Source organism: Pecten maximus, chromosome 11 (assembly GCF_902652985.1).
Source record: "Pecten maximus chromosome 11, xPecMax1.1, whole genome shotgun sequence".
Taxonomy (NCBI): Eukaryota; Metazoa; Mollusca; class Bivalvia; order Pectinida; family Pectinidae; genus Pecten; species Pecten maximus.
This window is the reverse complement of record NC_047025.1, coordinates 1,536,761-1,552,955: the sequence shown is the minus strand read 5'-3', so window position 1 is coordinate 1,552,955 and position 16,195 is coordinate 1,536,761. Positions and strand designations below refer to the sequence as shown.

At 30.9% G+C, this 16,195-nt stretch overlaps 1 protein-coding gene across 1 annotated transcript; it reads right to left on the bottom strand.

Moving 5' to 3' along the window:
* Positions 1–2,235: 2,235 nt before the first annotated feature.
* On the bottom strand, positions 2,236–8,411 carry LOC117337713 (sodium- and chloride-dependent glycine transporter 2-like). The gene is made up of 9 exons (XM_033898811.1): positions 8,382–8,411; positions 8,110–8,213; positions 7,298–7,422; positions 6,619–6,731; positions 5,442–5,570; positions 4,902–4,998; positions 4,488–4,588; positions 4,010–4,180; positions 2,236–2,970 (listed from the first exon to the last, which is right to left on the bottom strand). The coding sequence occupies exons 1-9, from the start codon at positions 8,409–8,411 to the stop codon at positions 2,818–2,820; spliced, it is 1,023 nt and encodes a 340-aa protein (XP_033754702.1). The 3' UTR covers positions 2,236–2,817.
* Between the last annotated feature and the right edge of the window lie 7,784 nt (positions 8,412–16,195).

Genomic DNA, 16,195 nt, shown 5'->3' with positions numbered 1-16,195 from the left:
ACTTAAATTCTTTGAATAAAATTAGTTAAGAAATCCATCGCACCTTAATAACCACATCAAAACATTTAGTAATCAACCACAAACAAAATCTAAAAGTCTAATAAGTTACAGAAATTTTCCATATTATCTTTAATTAAGTTTCTAATTACGTTAGCGACAATGTTCACATCTGAATGAGGATGAAATCAAATTGTCAACAAACATTTTAAAATTTCCTCTTAACGCAATGTCAGATGGTATGTGGTTTTCCTTGAACTATCAACATGTCTCCGCGTGATGAGTAGTTAATTAAAAGTACAATGCTCATTAGTGGTTGACATATTTGTTGTCAATCAGCTTGTGGTCAAATGATTTATGAATTGTTTAAGTGGAAAATACACACAACATTATTTCCGTAAACTTTAGGGGATTTTTTCAAGCGTAAATTATTTTTAATTTCATACGTAACCATCGCATGGTTGTGTAACGCCCAAAAGTGTGACGTCATTTTACAGAGACTGTTTTAACCACAGAAATCTCGTCAAGGAGGAAGACACTAAAAAAATTAACAACCACCAACATTGTTTGGAAATGAAACCGATAGTAATAAACTAGTTTGTATTTTTTTCAATGCACATATCTTAATGTTATTATCTTTTCTTTTATATGTATATTTCCGAGAGAAATATTTATAATATATGTACAATTCGTATCCATGTAGGTAAAAACATTGGGATCCAGGTATTCATATCATCTTATAGATGACTCCCACAATGATCATGTCAGGGTATCGGGCCGACCATCACTGCGCCATTGAAACGTTCTTAGTTAAGAACGCCGATGTGGCGCAGCGGGTATTTCTGTCTAGGCGATTGGGTGCCGTAGATCGTAAGTCCGAGGCCCGGTCAGGGCACGAGTCAAAATGTTGTCTTCCTTCGTCATTTGTGTAACTATGTTATATATATATATTTTTTTTTTTCGTGTTTTTTGTTGTTGTGTTGTTGTTGTTTTTTTGTTTTTGTTTTTTATTTTGATTTTCTTTTTTTTTTTTTGCTTTTGTTTTTGCACATGAATTAAAGGAAAGTTGTTAAATGATCAATCGCCAGTGAACCTTTAATAGTTGTGCATTGTGTAAAAGCATTGTTATTTTAAAGTGACCGTTCATTGTGTGACGGTGGCGTTTGTATTTGATAAAATACGCTTCAGTTTAACAGAACATTGCAAGAAAATTATACCATTATATAGGTAAGATATCCAATTGTTTGTACACAGTATCATAATGTTATTAAGCTATTATGTTTTAAGAATGAAATCCTTAGATATGTATATACCAAAGCGAAATGGTATATTTGATTCGTTAACATTTGTAAAAGATAAACTTTTTTCACTCGGTCTTGGTGATATGCTGATAAATCAAAACAATCTAGATATTTCTGTAGACATTCCATGTATTAACCAATAATATCTTGACAGTGCATGGCAGGATATGTTTGCATTATTGGAGAATTCCTCAAAATGTTTTCTGTATAATCATTTAGTAGATGATACACCACTGCATCATTACTTATGTAAATATTTACCAAAACGTAAAAGAATTGGTTCGAGTAGAAAACGTCTCTCTGTACCCTGCATGAACGACTGTGTAGAGTTTGCCACGCTGGTGGTACGGAAGATCAAGATCAATATCATTGTTTGTTAATTTGTCCAAAATGTTAAGCTTTAAGATAAAGATGTATTAAAACTAACTACTAGAAAATATATCGGTATTCAAATTGATCTAATTGATAAGTACTTGTACAACAAACTTTACAGATTTAACAATTTTAAGTTGATATGTATTTTATGCCACACAATTAAGGAAAACATGATATATTGCTCATGGTTTGAACAAAGTAGATGTTTTATCCTCCTATACATATGTGATATTACTCACCTTCACAAAATTGTTTTTTTTTATATTCAAAGTATAATATAATAAAAACAATGAATGATCAAATTTGTTATGTACTAGGAATGTTAATTAGCCCCAATCACCTTGAAGCGACACGCAAAAAATAGTTTCAGCATACTTTACTTAAGAACAATATCATAATATAACATGTTACCTTCTATTTTCTTTTTATCACTTATACTCAAATATATTGTTGTTTGACGTAAGCTCTTGTTGAATAATAATTATAAATGTGAACTTTTATGAATTGGCGACTTCCATATTTCTATTTCAGTCTCCACTATGATAAAAACTATTCACAGTTATAAATTACACGATATATTTAATATATAAACAGTAACTGACAACTAACTACTCCATGGGGAATATCTAGTAATGTTGAGGCAGATAAAATGTTCAAACTTCGGTCAAGATCTCATCTCAACCACATCACATGTCGCCAAATACCATGTCAATATCTTCTGAAATGGCCAAGTCTCATCTCAATCACATCCATATATGCTGAATATTACCTCAATCTCATCACAAATGGTAAAGATTCACCTCAATTTCATCTCAAACGGCAAAGTCTCATCTCAATCTCTTCACAAGGCGCTAAAACACATCTCAAATGGCCAATTCTCATCTAAGTCACATCACAAATTGCTAAATATTACCCCAATCTCATCACAAATGGCTAAGACTCAGATCAACTCCATTTCATCACATATGACAAACATTCACCTCAAATTGATGTAATAATAAATTCCTAAGTAATAACTACTTTAAATACATTCTCACGTCATTTAGAGTTGTTTTGTTATAACTAATGCATATATTTCCAATTATCTAAAGTCATAATGCAAACAATACGGCAAATATCAATGTATAATGTTTACAATGACATATTATGGTCTGTAATCATTTGTTCCAAGAATATTCACTTTGAGTCGACTCCAGAATGTTTTGTATTCCGGAAGTTCAGGATACACGTAACTTTGCGCATGCTCTGTTGACGCAGGTTTCCAGTGCTGAGAGGGTTTACATGCGTTTGTGATTCTCTGGAATGAACAAATATCAATCATAATCAACTATTTATCACAGAAATAGTACAAAGCATTATCTTTAAAAAGAACAATACATGTGGATCTTTACCCACAATCCCGCAGACGGTCATTTGAGACAATTGGCACCTTTGTATTTACTATACTGTAATCATTATGTTCATTTTACGGCAATGCTTATGTATCTCGAAATCAGACCGAGACAGTAAATAGTGGTAAACAATGCATATCGATAGTCAATAGCCGATAACATATTATAATCAATAGACAACGAAATGAAAGAATGAATAGCTAATTGTGCGAAACAAACCATCCGATAGTTATACCTGATACTGTCAACGTACATATTTTAGCGGTAATCCTATTTTAGCGATTTTCGCGGTGGGAGAATTTCGCTAAATTATGACTGCGGTAATAGTAGTTTATCTACAATGTTTTATATGGCAAGCATTATTGGTGGATTTATTCACCTTTTCTATTAATATCGGCTTTGCGCTAAAATTGAGCACGCCGAAATAATTTCATTTACAGTATATCGACAACATCTGATAATTGTTTATCGTCTCTCTTCCCTTTTAACATACGCATCATATTACCGTGTTTTTCTTCAGTTTCCAATAAATTTTATTTTTGAGAAACAGTTACAAAAATGACCTCATACAAGAGGGCTTTCACACGTCATTCATTCATTCATTCATTCATTTAATTCATTCATTCATTCATTCATTCATTCATTTAATTCATTCATTCATTCATTCATTCATTCATACATTCATTCATTCATTCCGGATATTCTTTATTATTACTAAATTTAAACAACAATATTACCAGTACAAAGTGGTTGGGGAGCCCCTTACCTAACAAAGTACTAGTATATAATCATCCGTTTTTAATTCGTGCATATTATGTTACATCCTAATCTGTTACACTTCCAATCTGCCAGAACGCATATAACAGTGTTAGTGAATCAATTAGAATAATTTAGATAGGCAGATATCAATATTGAACAGCTGGAAGTAGATGTAAGTACGCATACCTCTGTGAATGTTTTACCCTGACTCTTCCTGATGGCTACATAAGCCATCACAACGACAGGTACTAGTGGGACTGTTCCTATCAATACTCCTACTGCAGTGGCGTAGGTGGGGTATTTATAGGCCCCATAAGATGGGGCTTCATATGTACCAAACGCGAAAACAAACACAAACTGTAAATAAAGAAAATGACAAAGGAAAAATAAAAATGAAAAATATAAGTTTTAACAGGTTTTAACTACATTTCTGTAAAAAGAAGTCAAAATTGTTTTGTTTTGTTTTTGTTTGTTTGTTGTTTTTTTTTTCATCGAGTTTTATCCAACTTCCATTCATTTAGTTCCAACATTAGTTTACATTTTCAATTTCATTGTCGCATTTTGAAATCTTATTTAAGACGTAGTTTTACACTTGCGAGATATATGTTTTTGTTAATCTTTGTATTCATGCAATATAAAGTGAAAATAATGAATAAAAAAATACCAGAAGTGCAGCCGGCGCTACAAAAATGATAGCAATTCTCATCACCACAGGGATTCCATATCCTATCATCATGGTGACGTCACGGGAGAACCGCTCCGTTCCTTAATGGAAAAACAAGATAACAATTATATTTCAAAATATTCAAATTTGTCTTTGTCAATGAAAACTACAGAAAATCATTAGTTTGCGTTAGTATTCATTCTTGTATCGGATAAAAAGTAATAAAACAAATACAAACACATCACACAGATGAAACTGAAAATGAAGCCATACCACAAAACTCTATGATCCTTGATCGTGGTGATATAGAAAAATGTAATGTAAAATGATGGTATATGTTTAAATAGAGCCACGGCTGATTGAAAACCTCATCACAGGAAGAGAAAGAAACAAGAGTAAAACTTAAGTACATACCATATATCCAACCAATGATAAGAAGCTCTATGAAACCAAATACCGGTATAGACAGACCGATATACCAGTCCATTAGCTGGAACACGTACATACCGCCCTAAAATATAAAAAGAGCACGTGCACATATTTGATTGTATTATCTTCACAGTATATTCGCCGAGAATCTTACAAATATTGCCACTATACACGTACATGTAGTTTCCTAGACATGCATTAGCTTCAACACAATTGTTTGGGGTTTATTTGGATTAAAGTTTCTTTAAAACAAGCAAGAAACGAAATTAGCCAAAGTATATGCTCGTTTTCTATACTGTATTTCATTGGCAAAAACGCTCAACAACTCATTTGATTTATATGTACATTCAAAGTGCTAACCATTATGACGCGGCGGCCATATTGCCACGCTGCCGACTACAGAAATTCATACGGTCACCACGTGACGTCAACTAACCAATGACAATTAAGCGTGAATTTTATCCCGAGGTAAATATTAATGAAATTATTTCTTTTCGTATTTACTTTTTATAATTGCATGCTCACCTGGGAACATAAAACAAGTCCAAGCAAGAACCAGATGGCACAGACTAAGGCATGTACAATAGTTCTTTTCCTCCTCAGGGTAGGGAACTGGTCGAGCAAAGCTGTCACTATCGTTTCCATGTGTGAAAACTGACATCATTAAAAGAATGAAACAAGAAATAAACAAACGAAATGCGAGTTGGATTTAAAATAAATGTGAAAAAAAGGCTTTAGCAAGATCATTTAGTTTTTACGACACATTATCAATGTTAAGGAGCGATATTTTTTATTTGTTGATTTTCAATCTAATAATTAAACTTTTGTGTGAGATTGCGTTTATACTGACAATAAATGCCGTCTGGGTAACCCGTCAATAGAATGGCGCCTATTAGGGTTACATGGATATTTATCTGTCACCCAGATTACATTTACATTGGCATTAAATACAATCTAACAATCGCTTAATTGTTGTATTTACATACGTTGAATTCTGATTTTATTTAATAAACACACTTTATTGCCATCCATTTCCTTGTATGGTTATTTGAAAGGATAGCATCTTTAAATCGAATTCATTACTGTGATTGATTCGCAACATACATTGTATCTGGGCACACAGAGGGCCCTAGACCGTTCAATTACGTTAAAAATCGTTAATTTATGACAATTTACCGTTCACAGTGCGTGTCTGTCGTTCAATCTAGCAATCTACTGTTAATTCTTCATATCAGTGTTCACAGTACAAAGCCTCGCCGTAACTAAGATCAACATAGCGCCAAACTAACATCATAATAATGTAATTGTCCTAAACGTATCATTGCTGCGTTTGATTCTTCCGTATCGTAGTACTAAGCCTTTCCGTGACGTTGATCAAAATGATGTAATAATCAAGTCATGTGATCTAGACTGCATCACGCCGAGGTTATGGTAACAACGGCGGGGATGTCACGATTTTATCCTCTATAAGAAAATGTATTCACCTTCTGCAAAGAATACCCAATCGGTACCAATGATTTTTCTTTCGTGCAGTTGACGATAAACTTTACCTTGACAATATGACATTGTAGTTCACTATCATTTCATTTTACATATGTAAACCTTTGTTAATTATCACAGTAATTTCACCATTAATTCCATTAATCGCTTAATCATTATTTCTTTGTTCTCATCAGTATAACATGCCATCATAACTAACTACCTGAGTGTCCAGTCCAACACTAAGCAGCATTAGGAAGAATATCACGGACCACACATTGGGCAGTGGAAGTTGAGCAAGTGCCTCTGGATAGGCCATGAAAACTAGACCTGGTCCTGCAGTATAATAACAGTCATGTTTACTTTCACCAAATAAGCATGCAAACTTCTAAGGTATAAATGTATTGTTTATCTATACTAATTACTGTGGAAAACACTACTCCTCTCTGGCCTCCTTCATTCTTGTGAAATCCTGAAGACTCCGCATCTCTAGTAGTGATACAATTTTCGTATGATAATATTTGAGACTTTCGTTTTTGATGTGTCGTGCATACAAATATTTTTCTGCAAAACAAAATACCCTTTAGATAACTATAATTTCATGAATGGTAATTATCAGTGCTTTGCTCAGCTGAACATTTTTACTTGTAGGGGACGTAAATTGATACAACGGACGGATTATTAGAACGAGTCCTCGTTCGTTTGATAGAAAACAACAAAAAATCGACTGATATAAATTTTAAGTACTTCTAACCAACAGATATTCATGTTAATGAATTATTTACAAGGCAGATGTAAAATCTCCATCGGACATACTCCTTAAGTTCATATGTCTTAACGCAAGCAATGCATTCTACTAAGTGTATCAAAATACCCGAAATGATCAATTTAAGAAATGTTACCTGACGTGACAACTTCCGGTATGGTCATTCCATTCTTCTCAGCCATGAATCCAACTACAGCAAACACTACGAATCCACCAAATATACTGGTCCCTTCACATATAAACGTCAACATGATGGAATCCCTGACGAATGAAAGGCATCTGGTTACTCTGGTGAAGTACCCGTTTTGTTTTGAGGGAGTGTGGTATAATTTCTCTAATATCATGAAGAAACAAAATCAGGGAGGTCGAGAAGTGTATAGCTTATAAAAGCCCGATGACTTATATAACTGATATTATTTTATCATGTTAGTTCTTAATCATTTGACAAAATTAAATAATTTTCAGATAATACAACACCGACAAAGATTGATAACGAACGATTAAAAACAAAAAATATTAAAAACTTTTTGATTATTTTATTAATACTCTCCAGATATTTCTGTTTTATCTTCACATATAAAATGAATTTATGAGTTGCAACCCGCAGGAATTTGTTAGTTTATCGGTCTTTTTTTGAGAAAGTTGTTATTTTCCTCAATTGGTTGGTGTTCATTTGACAAATTTCTATACCGTCGGTGTCTTCTTATGCATGTTTCATGGTAAGGAGTGTGCCCACTTTCGGCGCAGTAACATCTCTGATGTGAACTGCTATTACTACATTTAATTAACGACAGAATGTCCTAAAATATCTTGCTATAAGATAACCTCTAGCAAGTAACACGACGATCGCAATGAAAGATATAGTTTAAGAAAAATCCCTTTAAAACATTTGTTTTGTAAAAGACTTCGATAAGAAATACACGACCCTGGGTTTCAAAACGTTCTCACCTGAAACAGTTGTTGTTGAACTTGTTATAACTAGCCAGGGTAATGATCGGTCCCCAGGCTGGACACAGTGAGTAAAACACTTGAAGTGCGGCCTCTAGCCATACCTTTGGATTTGAAAAGACATCTCTAATTGTAAAATGTCTTTACACATAATAATTACGTTAGAAAACTTTTATCAGCTGCCGGACAGTTGGTTGATCAATTTTACTTAAATTAGAAACCTTTAACAAAACACTTAACAATTCAATCTAGATAAATATATCTGATGATACGAGGGCTGATTGATAAGATTTGAGACTCATATTGAAGAATTTGAATTTTGCCGGATATATTGTATTATTTTTCAATATAACCCCCTTCAGTATCTTTTTCCAGCGGTGTTTAAGGGTCTCAATGCCCCTTTTATAGAACTCCTTTTCTTGGCTGTTCAGAAAGTCATCCACTGTATGTTAGGGTGCCTGTAATAGCTGTTTTCAGATTTGGAAATAGAGATGAAAGTCTGATGGAGTGAGATCAGGTGAATAAGGTGGATGCTCAATCAATTTAAAGCCACAATCATGAATGGCAGCCATGGCAATGACAGACTCTTTCACCCTAACCCTTACCAATTTTGTCGAATTTGCAGAAGTCGCTTGTATTGTTTACTTTAGAGTGCTACCCCGTCGATATAAACTAACCAAATGAGACCAGTCCTTGGGTACACGGCCCTATATAGTCAGAGAATAGTAGGACTTAAAGAGAACATCATTGAGTACCTCCTTCAATACGAGGATCACAACATATCAATCAACCCTCGTAATACATTTATTATATTACTGATGATTTAAATTATAATCAAATTGTACGTTATCATATTCCGTAGCACTGAATAATAATTACGTTATTCCAATAACGAATTGAAATAATGTGAACTATCAGAGATCTACATAAAATGTCCTAACTTAGTTATATAGAGATCTGTATAAATGTACTAACTTGGTTATAAAGAGATCTGTATAAAATGAACTAACTTGGTTATATAGAGATCTGTATCAAATGTACTAACTTGGTTATATAGAGATCTGTATAAAATGTACTAACTTGGTTATATAGAGATCTATATAAAATGTACTAACTTGGTTATATAGAGATCTATATAACATGTACTAACCTAGTTAAATAGAGATCTGTATGAAATGTACTAACCTAGTTATATAGAAATCTGTATACAATGTACTAACCTAGTTAAATAGAGATCTGTATAAAATGTACTAACTTAGTTATATAGAGATCTGTATGAACTGTACTAACTTAGTTATATAGAGATCTGTATAAAATGTACTAACCTAGTTATATAGAGATCTATATAACATGTACTAACCTAGTTAAATAGAGATCTGTATCAAATGTACTAACTTGGTTATATAGAGATCTGTATGAAATGTACTAACCTAGTTATATAGAAATCTGTATACAATGTACTAACCTAGTTAAATAGAGATCTGTATAAAATGTACTAACTTAGTTATATAGAGATCTGTATGAACTGTACTAACTTAGTTATATAGAGATCTGTATAAAATGTACTAACCTAGTTATATAGAGATCTGTATAACATGTCCTAACTTAGTGATATAGAGATCTATATCAAATGTACTAACTTAGCTATATAGAGATCTGTATGAAATGTACTAACTTAGTGATATAGAGATCTGTATAACATGTCCTAACCTAGTTATATAGAGATCTGTATAACATGTCCTAACCTAGTTATATAGAGATCTGTATAACATGTCCCAACCTAGTTATATAGAGATCTATATAAAATGTACTAACTTAGTTAAATAGAGATCTGTATGAAATGTACTAATTTAGTTATAGAGAGATCTGTATAAAATGTACTAACTTAGTTAAATAGAGATCTGTATAAAATGTACTAACATAGTAACATAGAGATCTATATAACATGTACTAACCTAGTTAAATAGAGATCTGTATAAAATGTACTAACCTAGTTAAATAGAGATCTGTATCAAATGTACTAACCTAGTTATATAGAGATCTATATAACATGTACTAACCTAGTTATATAGAGATCTGTATAAAATGTACTAACTTGGTTATATAGAGATCTGTATAAAATGTACTAACCTAGTTAAATAGAGATTTGTATTAAATGTACTAACTTAGATAGAAATCTGTATGAAATGTACTAACCTAGTTATATAGAAATCGGTATAAAATGTACTAACTTGGTTATATAGAGATCTGTATAAAATGTACTAACCTAGTTAAATAGAGATTTGTATTAAATGTACTAACTTAGATAGAAATCTGTATGAAATGTACTAACCTAGTTATATAGAGATCTGTATAAAATGTACTAACTTAGTTATATAGAGATCTATATAAAATGTACTAACCTAGTTAAATAGAGATCTGTATCAAATGTACTAACCTAGTTATATAGATATCTATATAACATGTACTAACCTAGTTAAATAGAGATCTGTATAAAATGTACTAACTTGGTTATATAGAGATCTGTATGAAATGTACTAACCTAGTTATATAGAAATCTGTATACAATGTACTAACCTAGTTAAATAGAGATCTGTATAAAATGTACTAACTTAGTTATATAGAGATCTGTATGAACTGTACTAACTTAGTTATATAGAGATCTGTATAAAATGTACTAACCTAGTTATATAGAGATCTGTATAACATGTCCTAACTTAGTGATATAGAGATCTATATCAAATGTACTAACTTAGCTATATAGAGATCTGTATGAAATGTACTAACTTAGTGATATAGAGATCTGTATAACATGTCCTAACCTAGTTATATAGAGATCTGTATAACATGTCCTAACCTAGTTATATAGAGATCTGTATAACATGTCCCAACCTAGTTATATAGAGATCTATATAAAATGTACTAACTTAGTTAAATAGAGATCTGTATGAAATGTACTAATTTAGTTATAGAGAGATCTGTATAAAATGTACTAACTTAGTTAAATAGAGATCTGTATAAAATGTACTAACATAGTAACATAGAGATCTATATAACATGTACTAACCTAGTTAAATAGAGATCTGTATAAAATGTACTAACCTAGTTAAATAGAGATCTGTATCAAATGTACTAACCTAGTTATATAGAGATCTATATAACATGTACTAACCTAGTTATATAGAGATCTGTATAAAATGTACTAACTTGGTTATATAGAGATCTGTATAAAATGTACTAACCTAGTTAAATAGAGATTTGTATTAAATGTACTAACTTAGATAGAAATCTGTATGAAATGTACTAACCTAGTTATATAGAGATCTGTATAAAATGTACTAACTTGGTTATATAGAGATCTATATAAAATGTACTAACTTGGTTATATAGATATCTGTATAAAATGTACTAACCTAGTTAAATAGAGATCTGTATCAAATGTACTAACCTAGTTATATAGAGATCTATATAACATGTACTAACCTAGTTATATAGAAATCGGTATAAAATGTACTAACTTGGTTATATAGAGATCTGTATAAAATGTACTAACCTAGTTAAATAGAGATTTGTATTAAATGTACTAACTTAGATAGAAATCTGTATGAAATGTACTAACCTAGTTATATAGAGATCTGTATAAAATGTACTAACTTAGTTATATAGAGATCTATATAAAATGTACTAACCTAGTTAAATAGAGATCTGTATCAAATGTACTAACCTAGTTATATAGATATCTGTATAAAATGTACTAACTTCGTTATATAGATATATGTATGAAATGTACTAACCTAGTTATATGGAGATCTGTATACAATGTACTAACCTAGTTAAATAGAGATCTATATAAAATGTACTAACCAGGTTATATAGATATCTGTATAAAGTGTACTAACTTAGTTATATAGAGATCTGTATAAAATGTACTAACCTAGTTATATAGGTGTCTGTATAAAATGTACTATCTTAGTTATATAGATATATGTATGAAATGTACTAACCTAGTTATATAGAGATCTGTATAAAATGTACTAACTTAGTTATATAGAGATCTGTATGAAATGTACTAACCTAGTTAAATAGAGATCTGTATAAAATGTACTAACCTAGTTAAATAGAGATTTGTATGAAATGTACTAACTTAGTTATATAGAGGTCTGTATAAATGTACTAACTTAGTTATATAGAGGTCTGTATAAATGTACTAACCTAGTTATATAGAGATCTATATAAAATGTACTAACTTGGTTATATAGAGATCTGTATAAAATGTACTAAGTTAGTTATATAGAGATCTGTATAAAATGTACTAACCTAGTTATATAGAGATCTGTATCACATGTCCTAACCTAGTTATATAGAGATCTGTATAACATGTCCTAACCTAGTTATATAGAGATCTATATAAAATGTACTTACTTAGTTAAATAGAGATCTGTATGAAATGTACTTATTTAGTTATAGAGAGATCTGTATAAAATGTACTAACTTAGTTAAATAGAGATCTGTATAAAATGTACTAACATAGTAACATAGAGATCTGTATAAAATGTACTAACCTAGTTATATAGAGATCTGTATAAAATGTACTAACTTAGTTAAATAGAGATCTGTATAAAATGTACTAACATAGTAACATAGAGATCTGTATAAAATGTACTAACCTAGTTAAATAGAGATCTGTATAAAATGTACTAACTTAGTTAAATAGAGATCTGTATAAAATGTACTAACTTAGTTAAATAGAAATCTGTATAAAATGTACTAACCTAGTTAAATAGAGATCTGTATAAAATGTACTAACATAGTAACATAGAGATCTGTATAAAATGTACTAACTTAGTTATATAGAGATCTGTATAAAATGTACCAACTTAGTTATATTGAGATCTATATAAAATGTACTAACCTAGTTAAATAGAGATCTGTATAAAATGTACTAACCTAGTTAAATAGAGATTTGTATGAAATGTACTAACTTAGTTATATAGAGGTCTGTATAAATGTACTAACTTAGTTATATAGAGGTCTGTATAAATGTACTAACCTAGTTATATAGAGATCTATATAAAATGTACTAACTTGGTTATATAGAGATCTGTATAAAATGTACTAACTTAGTTATATAGAGATCTGTATAAAATGTACTAATTTAGTTATAGAGAGATCTATATCAAATGTACTAACTTGGTGATATAGAGATCTGTATAAAATGTACTAACTTAGTTATATAGAGATCTGTATAAAATGTACTAACCTAGTTAAATAGAGATCTGTATAAAATGTACTAACCTAGTTATATAGAGATCTATATAACATGTACTAACCTAGTTATATAGAGATCTGTATAAAATGTACTAACTTGGTTATATAGAGATCTGTATAAAATGTACTAACATAGTTAAATAGAGATTTGTATTAAATGTACTAACTTAGATAGAAATCTGTATGAAATGTACTAACCTAGTTATATAGAGATCTGTATAAAATGTACTAACTTAGTTATATAGAGATCTGTATAAAATGTACTAACCTAGTTATATAGAGATCTGTATAAAATGTACTAACTTAGTTATATAGAGATCTATATAAAATGTACTAACCTAGTTAAATAGAGATCTGTATAAAATGTACTAACTTGGTTATATAGATATATGTATGAAATGTACTAACCTAGTTATATGGAGATCTGTATACAATATACTAACCTAGTTAAATAGAGATCTATATAAAATGTACTAACCTAGTTATATAGATATCTGTATAAAATGTACTAACTTAGTTATATAGATATATGTATGAAATGTACTAACTTAGTTATATAGATATATGTATGAAATGTACTAACCTAGTTATATAGGTGTCTGTATAAAATGTACTATCTTAGTTATATAGATATATGTATGAAATGTACTAACCTAGTTATATAGAGATCTGTATAAAATGTACTAACCTAGTTATATAGAGATTTGTATGAAATGTACTAACCTAGTTATATAGAGATCTGTATAAAATGTACTTAGTTATATAGAGATCTGTATAAAATGTACTAACTTAGTTATATAGAGATCTATATAAAATGTACTAACTTAGTGATATAGAGATCTGTATAAAATGTACTAACTTAGTTATATAGAGATCTGTATAAAATGTACTAACTTAGTTATATAGAGATCTATATAAAATGTACTAACCTAGTTAAATAGAGATCTGTATAAAATGTACTAACTTAGTTAAATAGAGATCTGTATAAAATGTACTAACCTAGTTAAATAGAGATCTGTATAAAATGTACTAACTTAGTTAAATAGAGATCTGTATGAAATGTACTAATTTAGTTATAGAGAGATCTGTATAAAATATACTTAGTTATATAGAGATCTGTATAAAATATACTTAGTTATAGAGAGATCTGTATAAAATGTACTAACTTAGTTATAGAGAGATCTGTATAAAATGTACTAACTTAGTTATATAGAGATCTATATAAAATGTACTAACCTAGTTAAATAGAGATCTGTATGAAATGTACTAACCTAGTTATATAGAGATCTGTATAAAATATACTAACTTAGTTATATAGATATCTGGTACTTTTACCTGAAGGTCTCCAAGCCTTTGGATGTTTGGTGTGATGTAATACAGTATCCCTTCCTTTGCCCCTGGTAAGAATACTACCCTGATCAGTAGGACGGTAAGGAGAACGTACGGGAGGATGGCAGTCACATAAACAACCTATGGAGATAATAAAATGACATACTGATACAACTATGAACCACAGAATGTAAAATGATTTTCATCAATCGTTGACGTCCTATCAACAGCAATGGTCATTTAAGGACTCTCTCCAGTGTATGGGTTTGGTTTGTATTGTTTAACGTCCCATCAGCAGTCATTTAGGACTTTCTCCCCTTCGTACGAGATGCACGTGTGGACCCGGCTACACCACTGCGTTGTGTAGTTTTCGCTGTTTCTTTATTTAACGTTACACCATATAAGGAATACATTGCGTTGTATTTGCTGTTACAAATTGATATACGTCGAATAATAACATAAAAGTCTGAAACTCATAACATTTTTGCTTACCAAAGGCAACCATGATACAAGATATCAATCCTAAACCTGAAACGCGCATTTTACGACACCGACTAATTCGAATTAACGTAGTTTGTGGAACCCGATCGATTGGTAGGGCATTAAAGCTACCACAATCAACGTGTGACCGGTACTGAAAATATCGACAGCGAAACTTAAGATTTTAGGGAGCATTAATATTTTGACCAATGATGACTATGAACTGAAAAAAAGCCATTTGCTATTTGGGATTAAGGCCCTCGCAACAAGCAGTATTTCGTTTTAAGTATTTTGCTTAGCTTAAAAGATGTTACATGTACATCGTCCAGGTAACACAATTAGTATTCATCACGCATTGATTTAAATATCAATATCGTCCGGGGATTATCAAATCTCGATTTAAAAGACAGCATGTCATTTGTTCCAACATAAACAAGTTGAAGTAGAATTCCCTCCAGGGTTTACACCAGAATGATCCTTGATACTTTACTTCACGTGTTTAATGATCCTTATTGGGTTGATTGCATATTTTACGATGTACTTTACAAAATATATTGAATTGAATTTCATGTTTTTACATTACTATCATGTTTAAAATATCAGTAGTGTACCTAAAACCACGATCCCAAGAAAGGAACATAAAATTAGATATATACTGATTTAATCACTTTCTATATAACACCGCGGAATCGGAGATGAATATATAGATATGTAGATCGTGCGGTTTAATTTATCTTGGCTCTTCTGTATGTAACACTCAATTTAATTTGAAAGGTGCTGATATCTTATATATGTGGGGTTTTACGACCCATTGATCTATTGAAATGCTTGTTTATGGAAAAGACAGGATGTATACATCTTATTCAATGTTAAAAAACCATCTTCATAATCAAAATACAATTTCTATCACGGTAAATAACACTCTGGGCTGAGCTATCTGCTCAATATAAACACATATTTAGTATTTCCAATCGCTCTGCATTGTTGGTACTTAAGCTACAACTGGTGG

Coding starts and splice junctions, on each gene's coding strand:
- LOC117337713 (XM_033898811.1), bottom strand. CDS start 8,411: ATGAGTCTCAAATCTTATCAATCAGCCCTC. Junction 8,214..8,381: donor AATCTTATCAATCAGCCCTC/GTATCATCAGAT, acceptor TCAAATCCAAAG/GTATGGCTAGAGGCCGCACT. Junction 4,999..5,441: donor GACTTGTTTTATGTTCCCAG/GTGAGCATGCAA, acceptor TTTATATTTTAG/GGCGGTATGTACGTGTTCCA.